This window comes from Giraffa tippelskirchi, chromosome 4 (genome assembly GCF_054371585.1).
Source record: "Giraffa tippelskirchi isolate mGirTip1 chromosome 4, T2T-mGirTip1v1.2.pri, whole genome shotgun sequence".
NCBI lineage: Eukaryota > Metazoa > Chordata > Mammalia > Artiodactyla > Giraffidae > Giraffa > Giraffa tippelskirchi.
In genome coordinates, this window is record NC_137278.1 from 7665719 (window position 1) to 7685759 (window position 20041).

The following is a 20041-nucleotide window of genomic DNA, read 5'->3' on the forward strand; positions in this document are numbered from 1 at the left end:
GCCAGATTTTGTTAAAAGCAAATTTGTCAGCTCAAGACATTTAGGTTAGGGTTACAAACTGCATTTCAGAGCCACTTGCTTGAAATCATAAGGAACTGTTATGACAGTCAGACCACCTCAACTGCAAAGTATCCTTGAAATTTTTAAATATACAACACATAAGCTACTGTCCTCTATGTCCCAATTCATGTAGCTATTAAGCTCTCCTCATAAGCAGAGTATAGCACAGCTTGGCAAGTAGATGTCCCAGAGAAACTACCAAAACAGGCACTATTCACTTTTTGTTTATATGTCCTTGTACCGAAGGAGTTTTAAGCCATTCACCTGGTAGTTTTCAAAACATACCTAAGGGCCTGCTCCAAACTCTTCTTGCAGTTGGAAACGCAGACTATTTTGTGGTCATTTTTCCAGTACACTAAGTTCGCCCCTTCTGCCTTCTCACAGCCTACCACTCCTTCATTGGGCATAAGGGAATCTAAAGGGTAGTCTCAGTAATCAGGATGAAATTCCCTTTAAGGGATCCTATCTTTTGAGCACATCTCCCAAAATTAACATAGTAGTTTCATCAAATAACCTAACAGCAAACTTTAAATGGGTAAGAAGTCCGGCTCGCTGGCGGAATGATTAGAGGTCTTGTGGCCAAAACGATCACAATCTATTCTCAAACTTTAAATAACCTAACAGCTCCAGCATACAAAAACCAGTTTTGGTTAAGATGTCACTTTGTGAAACATAAATCAGTTATTACTTTATGAATATTACTTCAAGTGACTATCCTTTTCTCTAGCTAAAAGCCCTTCCAATGTTGAGACCTCAAAATCGAAGACTGAATCCCCTCAGGAATTGACTACATGTCAAATAACAGTTAATTTGTCCATGCCTTCCAAACATACCTTTCCATGTAGACGTATGGATCTATGCTATACTTACTGAACTACCTGAAGGGGCAGTTCTCCCCATTTCCCAGTCACAATGAACACAAATAAAAACAAAGCAGAAAAACTAGCTTATCGTCTAAATCCAAAAGCAAGTAGTAACATTTCTCTATGAAACAAGGAGAATGACCCCAGTCAAAAAAATCTTTATGTTCCTTTATTGGAGCAAGATTCCTGACCGGTATACAGTGATGTATTTGCTACAGAAACCTGTGCAGAAATTACACACTATCCATCTAGACAGGTTTTTGTTACACTTTGCCTACTGATGGAGTAGTTCCATTTATAAAGTTTTTATACATCAAAAAGCTTTGAATTTGACCCGGCTGTCCATTAATTCATCTCTGAAAAAGCTAAGTGGCATTTAATTTTAGCTACTATATTTTACAGCATTAAAAAGCTTATGCATTAGGTAGCTTCTCAAAATGTGATTTATGCACAATGGCATTTAGCAGATAGAGCAGTCCATCATCTCCTTCGGATTCACACAGACAGGTCTCGTTGGAGAGCTATATGCTAAAAAGCTGGTACTTTGAGATAAAAAGTACTCCTAACCTGAGTTTCTCACCACCAACATGGACTTCTTACTCTGAAAGCCTGTCTTCTCGGCCACATCTTACAGCGCCAGTGAAGACATGCAAACGATTGCCCTGTGTTAACTCGGCAGAGGAGCACCAGGTAGGTCTGTCTGATGGTGGTGGCAGGCACTATTAATATCTAGGTAAATAAAAGCCCGTATTTTGAAATGATGATTTGAGATACAAATCAAAGGTACAACACATTCAGAACCGAGTTTTCAGCAATCTAGTATCCCCAATGATGTGAAAAATTTCAGAAACTGATGGCAAATTGTACCCATGATGGGTTCCCAGCTATGGAGACATTAATACATTGATTAAATCCCTTTACTCAATCAATATAGCCCTGAGGTCATCCTGCAAAGTGCGTTATCAAAAAATATGAAGATAGGGTGACAAAAAGTTTGACAATAACGTTACACAAGTCAAACTTGAAAAGTCATAGTTTATCTGAGAGAAAAGCATCAAATCCTTTGTGTACACATTTAGTTTTATTGTAACAAAGCAACTTGTACACTTTTAACGTTTAAAACTGAGCATCATCTTTCCTTTCCAGTGAAACAAAAAGAAAAATTTAAAAATAAACAGGAACAAAATTACAATAGAGAATGTCAATTGCAAATAAGATCCTACAGGTTCTGCTGATTCTCCCATCGAGTGGCAGGGCTCAAGTCATCATTAGGAGAGAATTTATTTTAAAAGTGTCATCTTAAACTGCAAGGATGTCCGTTAAACATCACAATTAAACATGCCAAAGGAGAAGCCATGTTGTCAAAATGCCCACTTAACCCACCCAAACATCTCAAACCCACCCTTTGCTGACCTTCTATAACCCCATTTTTTTAAGTTTTTTTTCTTTTTTTAAACAAGAGAAAGTAGACAGATACATGTTGGTAAATGCTAACTGTCCATATTCACATAGAGACACAGTGTAATCTCTGAGCCCAATATACAGAGAAAGGAGGAAAAAAGCTAGAATTCTATGCACTACTACACAGGGGCCTAGCACCCTCCAGCTTCCAGCAGAGCTAAGGGAGCAGAAGGTTTTTCTTTTTTTCCCACAGAGCATGGTGGTGTTGATTCCATAGTTTTTGTTGAGACAGGAAGGGATAAAAATGAATTTGGAACAGAAAGGGGTAGAGATTCTTTTCCCACTGAATTCTGCTCAAGGTATTCCCCCCCCAATAAGTTGTGAACCATGGTATAAAGGAGAAAAGAGACCTCAAAAACAGGGCGACTGAGCACAAGAGGAGGAAAAAAAAAAAAAAAAAAGACTGCAACTTGCTCCCAGGGACTGGAGAAAATTAAAAAAGGTTGGAATCCATCATTGTTCCATTAGTCATCTTCTCCTTCATCTTCCTGTAAGAAAAAAAAGCAGGCAGTTAATCTTTAGGATTAATTCTAAGATCGGTCCCCAATATTCATATGGACCATGATGGACCCCACAGAACATAATGACATGCCAGGGGAAATGAATTTTATGAACCTCCACAGTGGTCCCTTGGTACGTGTGAGGGATGGTTCAGAACCTCCTCCACATACAAAAATCCTCAGGGGGACTTCCCTGGTAGTTCAGTGGTTAAGACTCCATGCTTCCATTGTAAGAAACACAGGTTCAAGCCCTGGTTGGGGAGCTCATATCCCACATACAGCTCAGCACAGCCAATACAAATTTTTAAAACAAAACAAAATACAACCCTCTGAATGCTTAAGTCCCTTAAATAAAAGGGCATAGTACTTTCATGCAACCTACTCACATTCTCCCATGTACTTTAAATTATCCCAGATTAGTTGTAACAGTACACTGTAAATAGTTGTGAATACAATGTAAATAGTTGCCAACACTCAGCAAATTCAAGTTCTGCTTTTTGGAACTTTCGAGAATTAAAAGAAAAAAAGTCAGCTGTTGGGTCAATCTGAAGAATGGGAACCGACAGATACAATCACTATGAAGGGCCAACTATACACCAGTCTGCACCAACTACTTTTTCCCCCCTCAGGCCACGTAGCTCACAGGATCTCAGTTTCTTGACCAGGGATCAAATCCGCACCCTAGCAGTGAGAGGGCTGAATCCTACCCACTGGACCAGAGAATTTCCCAATCTGCATCCCAATCTGATTTTTGAAAGACCTAGTGATGTTTCAGATGTATTAACTTCCAGCATTAACCAAATCAGACATCTTTCAGACCAAGTAATACAAACCCAAACCTAATCTATCTCAATCTGACTCGAAGAATTTTATAATAGCTCGTCCAAAACATGCCTATTTTTGTTATCTGGGAGATTTGTCAGAATTTGGGCATTTGCAATGTCTACAGTGCTTTCACTGAGTACTGGCTAGGGAATGACATAACTGACTAGTCATAAAAACCACAAAAGTAGAACTAATTAAATCAATGATACAACAAACTTATCAAAATCTCCTTCAATGCTGAAGGAAACAGCCTATCCTTTCTACAGATCTTCCCACAACTAGTTGAATCAGTTTCACTACACAATGTATGTAATCTCCAAAGTAACATGGTGAATTCTTTGAAGATTATGTTTGGATTTAACCGAATCTTTTTACCTCTCCTTCCTCCCCCTCATCATCATCTTCATCTTCTTCACCTTCATCCTCATCCCCTTCTTCATCAATATCTTCCAATCCTTCTTCCTCTTCATCATCGTCATCATCCTCTTCTCCTTCCCCTTCCTCATCATCCATGTCAGGAACCTAGAGAAAAACCAAAACCAAAGGTTACCTTAACAACTCACTTTCAAACAAGTGAAACAAGTACAACCTTGAATAAAAGAATATTCTCAACTCACCAAGTAGTACTGTAATGGATTTGGCCAAATATCATCTTTGATGACCTCTCCTAACTCATCTGCACCTGCATCAGAATGATCAGTAAACCAGGTGAAGAAGCTTTCTGGTTCCTCATGCTGTCTCTTCCTGCTGGCTTTATTCTGTGTTTGACTTGATCGTTTCGTCAAATCCTAAATGAAGATGGAAGAACTTATGATATATAGGCTCTCTATACCTCAAGTCTCTACAACTTAAATAAGGTTTTAACCGAAAAGCAGAGCAAAATCTGGACATAATATGATCCATACTATTATTCTTATCTGAAGTTATAAAAAGTACAATTAATAAAGAGAAGAAACCTTAGGATTTTAAGTCTGCAAAGAATGCTGTCAAATGTGTGTGTCAACCTTTTCTTGCAAGTTACTGTCTAGGTTTGGTTTTTTAACACATATACTTAAATGCAGACAGAAATAGGTTTTTGGAAACAAAGCCACCAATGTAAAATTCAAAATGATTTAAGTCCATGTCTACAAAAACTTGCTCCATTAACTTATAAGACCATAAGCTATTGTATTTGGCTTTAACACAGATCTTTTTATTTTAAGGATCTGCATTTAACATATCACCAAAACACCAAGTATTAGTTAAATGGTTAAACTAACTCAATCTATACAAAATATTAATGCACAAGTCCTCAAATACCTTTCCAGATTTCCATTTGATTTCAGTGGACTTTGAAGATGGATCACCACTCTCATTCAGATGAAATTCTTTGGAGAGAATTTTATTTTCGAAGTAAGGGTTTTCATCAAAATACTACAATAAATAATAAGAGAATCAGAAGTCAAAACAAATAGCCCTTCTAAGCAAAGCTCAAGTTAATTTCCATAGTGACAAATAGAGTTACAGATACTTACAAAATCTATTCTGTAACCTGATTTAATGTCTTCAAATTCTGTCACTTCAACTCTTGTCAAATAATGCAGCGCCTCTTCATCCTCCTCCCCAAGCAGTGCAGACACTAGAGCCGCAAGGAGACCCGCAAGGAGACCAAGTGATTATACAAATGAACAACTCAGCAATCCCCTTTAAGATTGCCCAAATTTGGTTTCATAAATGCACTATTGACTGAATAACCAAATGGCTCAGAGTCAGAGCTACCATCATCTTTTATCAGGTAATTAAACACAACCCCACATTAGCATATGATCTCTTATATAGAAGACATTAATTGCAAGCCTCTCCCTGTTTCAACCTCTGCAGGTAACCAACATGTGGGATCAAGTCCTCAACCAAGATCCCTCCCCTTTACAACAAGTGGACATCCCATATCCTTCAATAATGCCCTGCCATCACATACCTTGTGGATGGTTAACAAATGTTGTTACCCAAAAATTTGGGATTTTGGCGATCAATTCTGACCTCTTCTGAAAAAATGGTTGGCGGAGTTTGTTATATTTCTGTTCTACTTTCAAAATCTCCTCACTGGCTTGTTCATTAAGTCTGAAGCAAATGAAAAGACACGCTGACCAACAACGGTACTTAACAAATACAAGACGGCTGAGATTATAATTATTGACTCTTGTTAGCCTTAGAACAATGCAAAGTACCTATTTGTAATAACCAAATCACTTAGATTTTTGCAGTCAGACTCAACTCAAAATTGAGATGGCAATCTAATCTGCTTTGCCACCAGGCACTCGGTAACTGACAGTTCTTAAAGTACCAAAACAGCATTTTGGTAACATTTTATACTTTATTTACTCCATTACTAGGCTAACCTTAATTGTTTCTCTCAAGAAGAAAAAGCTGCCAATCAAGTAACAAAGTTATTAGGCAAGTCAGAGCAACACTAATGCCATAATATTATGCTATCAGAAGTCCACACACTGCAACAATTCCTCACCCTGTGAAAGCAATCCCCATCTTTATACAAGGTCAATGTACTTTCATTAGCAACTTTTTGGTGGCCTACAAATATATCACAGAAAAAATAACACTGTATCCTAATATTTCCAAGTTATAGTCATCTCCTCTTAGCCAGTATATATAGATTTACCTGGCCATACTGTCAATGATTCCCAAAACATAATCAGGTCAGAAAACTTCAAAGTACACTGAGAAAAATTTTACCTGTCTATTTCATTTTGTACTTCATCAATATGTTCAATTGCTTCTTGCTGTTCTTTTTCTGCAAGAAAAAGGTGTATGAAAAAGACTCAATACTAAATTTGAAGATAAATTTAACTAGTTTTCCTTCTTGATGTTAACAGTCTGTGACGTGAGTTATATCAATAAAGCTCTTAAAAAAAAAACCTGCCTACTACAAGGCATGCTCTCCACGTGTTCATGCGTACAGTTGACAAACTACTTTTTAATTAGAAGAGTGCTCACAAATCATGCTGTTAAGACTACAAAAGAGTAGCTAGAATATGGAAGCCCACAACAATATCAAAAATTAGGACACCACCTATCTCCATGGTGGAAGCACCTTTTATAATATTGAAAATACTACTCAGTATCGATTACTGTTAAGACATCAGACGTGCCTACAAGACGGGGAAGGCCCAAAAAAACTACCCTAACACTGTAACCATTCCAGTTTACCTTCCAACCCCCTTTTCAGGCGGGCTAATCTCAGAGGCAGCCCCACACGACTTTTGAGCAGACTTACAACGAGCAAGCATGCAGTCAGAAACTGAGCCAAAGAACCGAGAGGAAGAAAGTGTGGCGGGGGGGGGGTGCGAAGAGAAAGGTGCCCTTTTGTCGGGTGAAGACCGCAAAACCTACAAAGCTAAGTGGGCGTGAAGGCGCCGGATCGCGCGGTTCATTTCCGGCAACCAGCCCGGGTTGGTGTAGCCCCCCTGCCGAGAAAAGCCTTTACGGACAAGGCCAGTAGGTTTTGCCAACAACCCATTGTAAAGACCCTCCTCCGACACCCCGGGGCCGCCGGGCCGGGTTTCTCAGCGCGCTGCCGCCAAGGGGTTGGCCACCCCACGTGGGGGATGGCCCGGGGCCGGCCAGAGCATCCTCCGAGCGGCCCCGGGGCCGCGGCGCCACCAGCCGCGTGCTTCTCCGCGCCCCCACCCCGCCCCAGCTCGAGGCCGAGGCCGAGGGCCGCGCCGGGGCCGGCCTCCGGGTTAGGGGTGCGGGGGGCGCCGCCCGCGGGGCCGGGCGCGGAGGGGCCGGCGGGGTGAGGGGGGATAGCCGCGCGAAGGCCCGGGCGCGGGGCCGCGTCCGGCCGCACCATGTGGCGGCGGCGGCGGCTGATGGGAGCGAGGCATCATGGCGGAGCACAATAAAGAGAGGCTTCTCGGGAGGGAGGGAGGGGGAGGAGAGCGAGGGAGGGGGGAGAGGAAAGGGGGGGTCTCCTCCGCCCGCGCCGAGCAGGCCGCAGCGCCCCCGCCTCGCAGCGCCGTTCGCCGCCGCGGCGCCACCCGGCCCCGGGCCTCGCGCGCACAAAAAAAAAAAAAAAGGGCGCCGAGGCGCGCGCCGGCCCGTCCGCCTGGCGGGGGCCCCCCCACCCCCCGCCCCGCGCGCCCCGGGCCCCGCCGGCGGCCTGCGGCCGGGCGGACGGCGAAGATGGCGGCGCGGGCCGGCCCCCGCCTCGCCTGCTCCTCACCTGAGGTCTCGTCGGCCCCGTCGTGGTTGGAGTTGAGCTCCTTTTTACTGACTTTGGCCGCCGGCGCCGACATGGTGCTGCTCCGCGGTCGGGGGGGGAGCGGGGAGGGGGAGAGAAGGGAAGGCGAAGGGGGGGGCGGGCAGCGGCTTCCCCTCACGCCACACGCGCGGGCGCTCGCTCGGTCCGGCCGCCTCCTCCCGGCGCTCTTTCGCTCGCTCGCTGTCCCTCCCCCTGGGCTCGCGCGCGCTGCCCTCGCGGCCTGACGACGAGGGAGGGGCTGTGGTGAGGGGCGGGCGGCGTGCCGGGCCCCGGCCCGGGCTCCTGCTTACGGAGGAGAGGCGGCGGCGGTGCCGGGCGGGCGGGCAGGCGGCTAGGCTCCCTTACTCGCGTTCCGCGCTCCAGCTCGCTGCTCGATCTCCCCGAGCCGCCTCCTCCTCCACCTCCTCCTCCTCACGGCGAGGGGCGGGCGGCAGGGCGCAGGCGCGCCAGGCCTCGCGCGCACGCCCCGCCCCCGGCCGAAGAGGCTCGCGCCGCCTCGTCATTGGCTGAGGGCGCCGGGACCCAGGGGGGCGGAGCGGCGGCGAGGAGACACAGGGCTTGGCGAAGAGGCGGGAGGAAGGAACGCCGCGACGTACGGGGCCCGGCCCCCCGGCGCTGCGCTCCCCTCCCCCGCTTTCCCCTTCTCCAGCCCGACCCGGGACATTTGCGTGCTGCGGGCGCGCGGCGGCCCGAGAGGCGGGGCCTCGCCGGGCTGCGCGAAGGCTCCCGGGTGGGTGCCGTCGCGTGGTGGCTGAAGCGGCTTCCCTCCTCCGCCGGGGGTACGCAGGGAGAGGGGTGTCCGCAGACACCCCCCTCCAAAAAAGGGCAGGCCTCGGAGTACCCTGGCTTCAGAATATCCGGCCCAGAAATATATACACCCTGGGTTCACTGGGGCGCCCCTTTTCGCGGGTGAAGCAAGGCGGCACGGTACCTCCATCCTATTTCCCAGACGGGGAAGCTGCCTTCGGATTCAGGCTTGTCATTAGCAAAGCCGGAAGCTGCCCAGTCCACAGGGCACAGGGCCTTTTCCTGGTTCTTAGTCTCAGCTCTGCCCAGCAGGCTGTGTACACCTGGGCAAGTCGTTTGCTCTCTGTGAATAACCTATTTCTGCTAGGAAATTACAAACTTCACAGAAGACTAACAAAGTGGAAGTCCCCTGAAGGTATGGAGGAGCCACATTCAGCTGTGGGTCCTTTTGGCCCAATTCAGTACGTAATTCACAGACCTTACAAGAAACCGGACAGAGCACTAAGCGCGAATCCCAGCTAACTGCGCCTGCGTCGCACTGAGGCCGAACAACTGGAAGATGGGGTCGAAAGTGTTCATTTTAAATTTAATTTCACTGTGTCAGAGAGGATCAACAAGGCCTCCTTTAGAGGTCAAGCCCTGAAACACGAAGGCTAAGGCACTTCTATTTCAACTATGTGCTTTCCAAGTAATGTACATGAACTACTCAAGGCTCTACTCTGTCCAGCAGGGCCCCAAGACGTGGACCGCAGAAGGCCTGAAATCTCTTTGGGTATTTGTAACCAAAACCAGGGGTTGGATTACTTGCCTCCCAGGAGTCACACTTTACTATCAGCTCTTAAAGCTCAAGCAGCGTCTTTAATGTTCAAGCAGCGTCTTTAATGTTCAAGCTCATCCATTGGTGGGTGACCGACAAATGTTAAATGGCGGACAGTCCATGGGTAGAGAAAACAGACATCTTCTTGGGACTTTCCTCAAAACCCAGAAATTAATCTTTCTCCTCCAAACCCTAGTCTCAATTAGCTCAATCCAGACCTGTCCCAGTTGGAGGCTTTTTAAGGGAAGAATTATTAGCACCAATAAGAAGCTGGGAAACTTTGACAGACAGCTCCCAGAGGAGAAAAAATACACACCAAAAAACCCTGACTGTAGCATTGGCTGACTTCAGTGGTGTATAAATACTCTCACCAAGGCAAATTTCCTGCTACCGCTTTGATGCCACTGAATAGAGCTGGAAAGAAATACCAGGCTCCAGTGCACTGCTGAAGCATGTAGCATGGGAAGAACCAGGCTCCCACTGCTGAAGACTGTAATAAGTATATGCATTTCCTTCTTTTTTAATCCTCACAAAATACAAGATAGGTATTAATATCCTCATTTCACGGATGAACTCAACTTTTTTGATACATGTGGCAGAACAGAGGCTAATGAAGAACAAAACCCCTGCACTAAGGATAGAGTTTTTGACACAAACTACAGTAAGGTGGGCTTTCCCAGGTGGCTCAGTGGTAAAGAATCCACGTGCCAAGCAGGAGACGTTGTGTTCGATCCCTGGGTGGGGAAGATTCCCTGAAGAAGGAAATGGCAACCCACGCCAGTATTCTTGCCTGGGAAATCCAATGAACTGAGTCTGGAGAGCTACAATCCAAGGGGTTGCGAAGATTTAGACACAACTGAGCATGTGTACACACACACAAACATACCTACAAACAAAACAATGCTTACCCTCACTGAGTGTGATGACTCTCTTAATCTATTTTATTTTCTTTATATGCAGGTCACTATCAACTAAAATAATTTCATAATCCACAGTGGGATGAAAAGTTCTGAAAAACACTGTGCTAAAGGCTACTGCTTTCATACACTAAGCCTGCTCTCACTGCTTGGTACCAGTGACCCAGAGCATCTCCTGAGTACCAGATCTACTGGTGTTTCTCCTGTATGGGCAGCGGCTCCAGGGAGCCTTCCAAAGCTTTCTGATTAGGCAATGGGCTTTCAAGGTTTCCATCCGAGCCCTTATGACCATCCCGTTCTTCCTGACCTTTCCCACAGCACTCCTCAAGATGAATTCAAAGAGCACACACTAGGAAGTAGAAGAGAAAGAGAAAGCAAAAAAGGGCAAGAGTTTCAGTAAACAAGGGAGTGGCATGGACACACCAAGAGATAATTCACCCACTGTGAATTATTCTCCATGGTCTCGCCCCCTCCAACATCAGGAGCTCAGCATTCTCTCCTTGGCCTCTCACCTCACTCTCAGAATTCTTCTCTCCTCTCCTTCCCAGCTTTCTTTGAAGGAGGAGAACCCCACAACTTAAAGATTGGAACAGAGCAAAGTTGGCATTCCCTACAAGACAGCAGTGTCCCAGGATGAACCACCTTGGAGGGACTGTGGTTACACCTTGCCATCCCTTCTGGTCCTGTTAGTTCTCCCAAGAAGCTAAACAGAAGGCGACCAGAAGGACTCATCCACATTTTGCTGCTCACAAGTGGGAAGGAATTTACTATCCGTCTCAAGAGCACTGATTATGAGCCAATTGCTGTTTTGTGTTTCACTTCCACTTCAGCCTCACAGCAAGCTTAACATACTGTTGAGTCCATTTTACAGAAGAGGAAAGAAGCATGGGTTATGTCGCTTGCCCAACATGGTCACACAGCTGGACACAGCCAGGCCGCAAACCCTGGCTTTCCAGCTTGACCACGTCGGGGTATATCAGCTGGGCAGGAGGTCTTTGCATCTCATTTGGAAGAGGATTGACAGAGACTCCTTAAATTTAAACTTGCCACATCACCCAACAAACCTACAGGAGTTCTGCAATGAGGACTCTATCCAGTGCTCCTTCCACAAGCAAAGCTGGACCTCAGTCAGGTCAGCAAATTAGGAAGATTCACCGGCTCCAAGTCTCTCGGCTCTGCACTGAGCCAGCCTACAGTCACTTCCTGGAGCAGTGCTTTCCTGCCTTCTAGGACCTATCCAAACCCAACCCCCCCAACCCCGCCCCCAGAACACTCCACCACACCCCTATCAGGGAGGCCTCATCACCAGAACAATGCACTTTGTGCTCCACTCCAAGCCCTGTGTCTGCAAAACACAGCCCTCACCTCCAAGTTAAGGGTTAATGCGGGGGTGGGGCAGACCATGAAACCAACAATTACAATGTAAAGGCCAGACTGGGGTGACTGGGTGCTGCAGGGTCAGATGGGGGCTCCTGCTAGGGGCCACCTAGCAGCTGTGGCTCAAAGGAGAATAACCCCAAAAGTAACTTTTCAGTAGGAAACTGCAGAAGGAGAAGAAATGCACAGGTAGGGAGAGGGGAGTGACCCAGGCAGAGGACTGTGGGTTTTCCAGGCCCCAAGGTGAGAGGAGCCCCAGGAGATGAAAACAGGGTAAAGGTGCTGAGAGAGCCTGAACCAGGAGAGGTCCTCAGAGACCAGGTGGGCAGCGCCCCGGAAGTCTTAGTCCATACCTCCAGGGCAATAGGAAGGCTAGGAAGACCTGGGAGTCACGTGATTGGCTTTGCAGTGGCTGGAAGGAAGGAGGAGGAAGCCGGAAGCAAGATGAGGAAGAGGTAGCAGTAATCCCGGCCAGAGTTTCAGGCTGGCGGCAACAGCAGGAAAGAGAAGTGGATGGATCTGAAGGCTGTGGAGGAGAGGAGAGGGGTCACCTACATTTCCACCAGCCTCAGGCTGGCTGCTGGTGCCTTTGAACTAAGAAACGAAAGGAAAGAGTTTGCGGGCTGGAACGTAGGTGTGGGGTCAGTGCCAGGACTGAACTCACATGTGCTCCAGGCCTCCCACTTTTCACCCCTTCTGGTTCTTTCTAAACGTAAACCCAACCCATGTGCCCCATGCTGACAACCCTTCAGGGGAGTTTGCAGTCACAACTCAAAAGGTTTGAGGGGCAGGGGGAAATCACCTAAAAGTCAATCCTTGCAGATCCCTTAAATCTCCAGTAAACTATGGCCCTGGGACGTACCTTCCTTCGGCAAGTTTGAAGAAGCAGATGCCTCGTCTGGCCTGGAAGCAGGAGTAGGCCTGGCTTTCTTCAGTTTCTTCGCTTGGGGTGGAAGAGAAGACTGGTGTTTGGGGGCCATGCTGGGGAAAAAAAAGCCAAGAATCCTCCCAGGGGAAGAGAGAGGTACTGCGAGCTCAGAGAACTGAAGCTGTCCCAGGTGACAGAGGTTTAAATATGCTGGGAATGTGCCTGGAGGGGATATTTAAGAGACAGTGGGACACACCCCACCCCCCTGCCACCCACCCTCCAATCAAGATCAACTTCTTTTTCCCTGCTCTTTCTCTCTAAGGGCTTTCTAGGCCTTGGGTGGGTTGGGAAGGTGTTTTCCTTGGGCAGGAAGCATTTCTTTTCTTTCTAGGACCCTCTTGGTCTCGACTTGAAACCCCAGTGACCCATCCCCCAGTCCTTTCTCAAATCTTCTCTGGAGGCAGCACTGCCCTCATTGAGAACTTGGACCTGGCTTTTTTTCCTCTGGCCTCGCGAGGATTTCAACGTGCTCTTGCCTCACCTCAGCCTGTAACATTCTTCGGTCTCTCCACTCCCACCACCATGTCTGGCTAACTACTTCCCAGGTAGTTAGATCTCAGCTTGGAGGAATAAGTGAATGTTAAAGGAATCCAGTCAAAAATTACAAAGGAAGAGCAAAAGCAGTTATCCTTGAGACAACTGGGTGCAGCCATTCATTCTTTCAGATACGATTAGAAGATTAAGAGGTTGAAAAACCTGTTGGGACTTCCCTGGTGGTCCAGTGGCTAACACTCCATGCTCCCAATGCAGGGGGCCCAGGTTCAATCCCTGGTCAGGGAACTAGCTCCCACAAGGCCTCAACTAAGGGTTGGCATGTCACAATTAATGATCCTGAGTGCCACAGCTAAGACCCAGCACAGTCAAATCAATAAATTAACTAGGGGAAAAAAAAGTTAAAAGAACCTGTAGAAGGCATCTTGTCTGGGGGTCCCCAAACCCAATGCCTTTCAGAGCTTCTCAGGTAATAACTGAGTAAGGAAGCAACTGGAATTCACAGCAGCTGAAGAAAGGTAGGCTGATACAACCACTCTGGAAAACCATGTGGAGGTCTACCAATGCAGAGCAGTTGTACAGCTGGCTGCATGCCCAACAGAAATGCATACCTGTGTGCACCAATAGGCATGATAAATGTGCACAAGAATGTCTATAGCAGCGAGATTCATAATAGTCAAGATCTGGAAAGGATACAGGTGTCTACCAACAGCCGAATAAATAGATTGTGAGATAAGTACAATGGAACGTGATAAAACTATGAAAGCAAATGAACTACAGCTACATCCTTAATGAGAATGCAGCCTGCAGACAGAATGTTGCGTGAAAGACACAAGGCACGAAATAGGACAGGCTGTGTGATTCCACTTATATAAAGCAGAAAAATGGGCGAAATTGATCTATGCTATTAGAAGTTTGAATGTGGTTACCTTTGTCCTGGGGAGGGACATCATCTAAAGTGGGCATTTAGGGCCTTATAGAGTGCTTCCTGGAGATCCAGTTTCTGGATCTGGGGTTTGCTACACCAATGTATTCTTTTAAACCCTCCTATCAACCTTTCTAGGACAGTATTATGTCCTTGTTCTTGGGTTTGTGAACCCCAAGCTGCCATACCTTTGATTCTTCTCAAGAGCAGGCAGAGATACACATTTTTATATGAAATCTCTATTCTTTTTGTTTTGTTTGTTCAATCTTTAAGTCATGTCTGATCTTCTTGACTCCATGGACTGCAGCACACCAGGCTTCCCTGTCTTTCATTATCTCCTGGAGTTTGGTCAAACTCATGTCCCTTGAGTTGATGATACCATCCAACCATCTCATCCTCTAATTAAACTTTTTTTTTAGTTTAAACTTTTAAAAACATACTTTGTGGCACTCCCTGGTGGTCCAGTGGCTAAGACTCTGCCTTCCCAATGCAGGGGGCCCAGGTTCAATCCTTAATCAGGGAGCTAGATCCCACATGCCGCAACCAAGACTCGGCACAGCCAAATAAATAAATATATTATATATTCAAAAAAAAAAACACTTTGTGGACCAAATAAAGCCTGTTGTCAGGCCACTCTCAGCCTATGAGCCATGAGTTTCAAACCTCTGAGATAGTGCAAATTTTTTTCTTTTTTTTTCACCAATTAATTACCCTTTTAACAAATCAGCATAAATCAGTGATGTCAACACTGACAAAAAGCTGAGCTGTTTTCTGGTGGAAGACTGCACACCACCATCACCAGCTCTTGCTCACCTTCTCTGACAGCTTCTGGGGAACTTTGGGCTTCTTCTTAAGACATTTTGGAAGTCTCAAGTGTGTTGGTTTCACAGGTGGGCAAACTGAGACCCGAGAGAAGGGATTTACTTAAGGTCATGGGTGGAATAACTGAGTGATGGTGGGAACCACAGTTCTGGGGTCACTTTCTCAGAGGGATGCACTTTCTAATCAGCCTAAGTGTCAGTGTCCACACCTGTAAAATGGATGATAATAATACTAGCCTCTTTGTTTTAGGATTTTCGATATAAGGACAGTCAGTCATTTTTTTTCCCTGTTTTTACCAAAGAAATTGTCCTTAAAAAAAACTGTGGAAAACAAAAACTTTCTTTTGATGAAACTGGGAGTCAGCTAACCCCCAAGCCACAGAATAGGTGGCTGGATGGTCAGAGCAGTGGAGAAGGAGCAGGATGTGTGCAAGAAGAGAGGACAGATACCCTAGCTGCAGGTTTCTGGAAGTATCAGCAAAGGACAGTTCTGGAAGTTGAGGAGCAAACCCTAAATCCCTTGCTTGTAGCAGCCAGAGGGTGTATACTAACAGGATTCTGCACTGGCTCAGTTTTTAGAAACAAAGAACAAAGGGGTCAACTAGGAGTAGCAAAAGGAGCTTCTTGAGACCCATATAGACGCCAGCTATCTTGAGGTTCCTTTTTTTTTTAACCCTCCAATCTGAGATCCAAAAGTTTAAAAACACCTTACCTGGAAGATGGCCCCTTAAATAGATACAGTCCCTTTGAAGGGCAATCTAACCTTCAGAGTAACTATCAAAAGTGCAGACGTACATACCCTTGACCTAGAAATTCTCCTAGGTATTTATCCTATAGGTAAATGAGATGGCACCTGTGCCAGGCAATTCATTGCAACATCATAAAAGTGAAAGATTGGAAACAACCTAATGACTTCTTTTAGCTTCAGGGAACCAAAAGGGGTAACCCATACAGTGGAGTGACCTGCAATCATGGAATCAAATGGGGAATCAGAGACAGCTGGTGAAGTGAAATAAGCAAAGTCCTACCAAGTAGGTAGTATGTTACCATTTGCGTAAAAGGGAGGGTAGGAAAAAAATACACATTCACTTATTTGCCTGTATACCTGTAATAGCTCTTAAAGGACTCCTGTGACAGTGATAACTTGGTCATCCCTGGGGAGGGAACTGGGTGGTGAGAAATGACAGGACAGGGATACAGGGAAATGTTTCACTCTTCACCTTGTTGTACATTTTGAACCTTCTGTATCTATGTTGTTTAGTCGCTAAGTTGTGCCTGACTCTTTTGCCACCGCATAAACTATAGCCTGCCAGGCTCCTCTGTCCATGGGATTTCCCAGGCAAGAATACTGGAATGGGTTGCCGTTTCCTTCTCCAGGAGAATCTTCCCGACCCAGGATAGAACCCACATCCCCTGCATTGGCAGGCGGATTCTTTACCACTGAGCCACCAGGGAAAGCCCTGTGTATGTATCACATTAAAGCAAAACAAAAGATTGCCTGAGCTCTGGTACTTGGAGTCACTTAAATCATCTAAGTGCAGCACCTACTGGGGACTTGTCAGTTTAAATTCAAACATGCAAGACCCCACCTTTTCTTTCCTCCACAGCTTCCAAAACTTGAACTTCCTGGATTCCCAGAGGTGTTACTAGGCAACGTGTAAGTGTAACTCTGCTCCAGAACTGGCTGCAGAAAAGGTGGCAAGGCAAAGGCCTCCCTCCGCCCCACCCAAAAGTTGACAGGATCATGTGTTCCATAACCCTGAGGCCAGGCTGCCTCTGGGAACCAGAATTTTCCAAAATACCCCTAATACTCATAGCTGTATGAGAGGATTTCAATAGTATTATTCTTTTAAACCCTCCTATCAACCTTTCTAGGACAGTATTATGTCCTTGTTTTACAGATGGGAGAATCAAACCAAATGAAAAATTGACACTCAGAGAATCTTGTCCAAAAATCAAAGGAACAGGGTTAGAAGAGTCAGGATTCAAACAAATATCTTTCTGGATTTCCTTGGTGGTCCAGTGGTTAAGACTCTGCTTGCAATGCAGGGTGCACAGGCTGGTCAGAAAACTAAGATCATGCCTTGTGGCGTGGAATAATAATAATAAACAAACAAATCAGTGTCTTCCCTGGTGGCTCAATGGTAAAGAATCCGCCTGCCAATGGGGGAGATGAAGATTTGATCCCTGGATCAGGGAGATCCCCTGGAGAAGGAAATGGTAACCCATTCTAGTATTCTTGTCTGGGAAATCCCATGGACAGAGGAGCCTGGCAGGCTACAGTCCAGGGGGTCAAAAAGAGATGGGCATGACTTAGCAAGTGAACAGCAACATTCTTACACCATTGAATGGTCTTGGCATCACTGTGAAAAAAACAAAACAAAACAAAAAACCAGTGTCTTTCTGATTCCTCTGCACCAATGCTGGCCTTAATATGGTACAAATGGGTTACCACCCAGAGCACGATTGCCAGGTGAGCCCACAGCACACCAAGGGTTGTCTATGAGATGGTAGAACCCCAGGCAATCATCTCTGGTCATTTCCTGCTAGATTTCCTGTCATACTACACAGAGGAGACACAGAGATTAAGGCAGTATTTTGTCTTAAATGAGTGCCAGGGCCGTTTTGATACATCTTTCATTGCCTTCATACTGTGCTCTGGCTCCTTAGTACTTATTAAAAAGTTCATAGTAGGAAACTCCCTGGTTGTCCAATGGTTAGGACTCAGTGCTTTCACTCCCAGGGGCCAGGTGGGGGGTGGGGGGTGGGCTGGCTTTGATCCTGGCTCAGGGAACTGAGGTCTCATGTGGTGTGGCCAAACTAGAAAAAGTTAACAACAGTATTTGTATTAAACCTTAGAAAATTAAGAGGACTTCCCTGGTGGTCTGTGAGTCTGTTTTGTTAATAAGTTCATTTGTGTTGTATTTTATTTTATTTATATTTAATTAATTAATTGACCTCACTGCGTGACTTACAGGATCTTAGTTTCCCAACCGGGGAGTTTGTGCCACCCTCTCTGGGGCCCCCCAGCAGTGGAAGTGCTGAGTTCTAACCACTGGGACCTCCAGGGAATTCCCTGTGTCATATTTTAGATTCCACATATAAGTGATTTCATATGATATTTGTCTTTCCTTTCTGACTCACTTCACTTTAGTATGGTAATCTCTAGGTCCATCCAGCTTGCTGCAAATGGCACTATTTCATTCTTTTTTTTATGGCTGGGTAGTATTTCATTGTATATATATATACCACATCTTCTTTATCTCTTCATCTAATGATGGACATTCAGGTTGCTTCCACGTCTTGGCTATCGTAAATAGTGCTGCTGTGAACATAGGGGTGCATATATCTTTTCGAATTACAATTTTAGTCAATATATGCTGATTTAGTCTTTTTATGAGAAAGCTCCAGTTAAGAGTGATAGCAAATGTAAGAATGGATGAGACATAAGCCATCTCTCACTGAGTAACTGAGGTTCATAAGGTTTAATTTTACCCAAATAAGTGTTTACGTATCACTTTTGTTTTCAATAGAACTGGTGCTACGATTCATAATGTTGACAAAAGAAATACTGTAATTAATATATTTAAAAGAAACTTTGCTTACATGGAACTGTATTCATTCATTTAATCAGTCAATATTTATTGAATGTCTAATATATGCCAGGCAGCAATGATTATTAAAAGTTCTATGAACAAATACAGATAATAAGGTAAGGCCTTTCTAATGAGCTGGCATTTGGGGAAAGACCTCAAAGAAGTGAGTAGCAGCCTTTGTGACCTTCAGGGAAAGAGCATTCTAGACAGAGAAACGAAAAAGACTAAGTCCTAAGGCAGAAACATGTTCCAGGAGAAGCAAGGAGGTCGGGTCATTGAAATGGGGTACCTGATGGCTGCTGAGTTCAGCTAGTATTAGAGGCTCTGGTCTTGTAGGACTTGTGGGTAGTGATAGGGTCCCTGTAGTATTCTATATTGAGCATACAAAACTCACAGCTGATTAAGACATGCCTCTGTCCTGAATGAGATCTAGTTCATATCAAAAACTATAATAGATATGAACATAGTTCTATAGGACTAGAGAAAATGAATCAAACAAATCTACTGGCAGAAATCAGAGAAGGTGAGATGTAAGCTGGATCAGCAATAATTGAGTGGATGGTATGGGATTTCTTTTCGGGGTGATGAAATGTCTTAAAATTAGTTGTGTTGATTGCACAATTCTGTGAATATACTAAAAATCATTGAACCATACATTTTAAACAACTGACATATGATATGTGAAGGAAAGAAAGAAAGATCGCTCAGTTGTGTCCAACTCTTTGCAACCCCATGGACTGTAGCCTACCAGGCTCCTCTGTCCATGGAATTTTCCAGGCAAGAGTACTGGAGTGGGTTGCCGTTTCCTTCTCCAGGGAATCTTCCCGACCCAGGGATCGAACCCAGGTCTCCCGCATTGCAGACAGACGCTTTACTGTCTGAGCCACCAGGGAAGCCTATGGCATGTGAAGTATATCTCAATAAAGTTGTTGGAGTTAAAAAAAAAAAAAAAGAAAGAGTTCCAAGTAGAATGGATGTACTTTCAGGTCTTCATTGCCGCGCCCAGGCTTTCTCTAGTTGTAAGGGGGGCTGCTCTCTAGCGGCAGTGCACTGGACTGTCTTTTCGGTGGCTTCTCTTGTTGCAGGGCATAGGCTTCAGTAGTTGCAGTTCACCGGCTTTAGAGCATGGGCTTAGTAGTTGTGGCCCATGGGCTTTCTTGCCCCATGGCTTGTGGGATCATCCCAGCCCAGGGATCAAACTCATATCCCCTGCATTGGCAGGAAGATTCTTAACCACTGGACCATCAAGGAGGTCTGGATGTACATTTTAGACAGAGAAGCTTTGGTCTGGGGACAGTATTTGCAAGGAATCTTTTCTTTAAAAGATGAGAATTCCCTTGCCTGAGACTTTGAAAGCTGCAAGGAATTTATGGCTCATCCTTTTGAGGAATGGATATTATATGTGGTCAGGCACTAAGCTAGGCCTTATAGTTGCACAAATGAAAACGATATAG

The 20041-nt window shown here is 45.4% G+C and overlaps 1 protein-coding gene across 8 annotated transcripts; it reads right to left on the reverse strand.

Moving 5' to 3' along the window:
- Nucleotides 1-1985: 1985 nt before the first annotated feature.
- On the reverse strand, nucleotides 1986-12905 carry SET (SET nuclear proto-oncogene). Of its 8 annotated transcripts, XM_081586905.1 has the most exons (9): nucleotides 12688-12847; nucleotides 11088-11090; nucleotides 6440-6497; nucleotides 5667-5809; nucleotides 5224-5327; nucleotides 5009-5122; nucleotides 4327-4497; nucleotides 4085-4231; nucleotides 1986-2872 (listed from the first exon to the last, which is right to left on the reverse strand). In XM_081586905.1, the coding sequence occupies exons 1-9, from the start codon at nucleotides 12803-12805 to the stop codon at nucleotides 2849-2851; spliced, it is 882 nt and encodes a 293-aa protein (XP_081443031.1). In that variant the 5' UTR covers nucleotides 12806-12847; the 3' UTR covers nucleotides 1986-2848. The 8 variants fall into 8 exon arrangements, with proteins under 8 accessions (XP_081443031.1, XP_081443029.1, XP_081443028.1 ...); XM_081586903.1 differs by lacking the exon at nucleotides 11088-11090 and having other exon boundaries at nucleotides 12688-12905; XM_081586902.1 differs by lacking the exon at nucleotides 11088-11090 and having other exon boundaries at nucleotides 1986-2868; nucleotides 12688-12848.
- Nucleotides 12906-20041: the final 7136 nt, after the last annotated feature.

What these genes read in the sequence shown, in the direction of transcription:
- SET (XM_081586902.1), bottom strand. Translation starts at nt 12,805, where the DNA reads ATGGCCCCCAAACACCAGTCTTCTCTTCCACCCCAAGCGAAGAAACTG. An exon ending in TTCAAACTTGCCGAAGGAAG is followed by an intron (nt 6,498 to 12,687) that starts GTACGTCCCAGG and finishes TTTTTCTTGCAG; the next exon opens with AAAAAGAACAGCAAGAAGCA. An exon ending in CAGGTTACAGAATAGATTTT is followed by an intron (nt 5,123 to 5,223) that starts GTAAGTATCTGT and finishes TATTTATTGTAG; the next exon opens with TATTTTGATGAAAACCCTTA.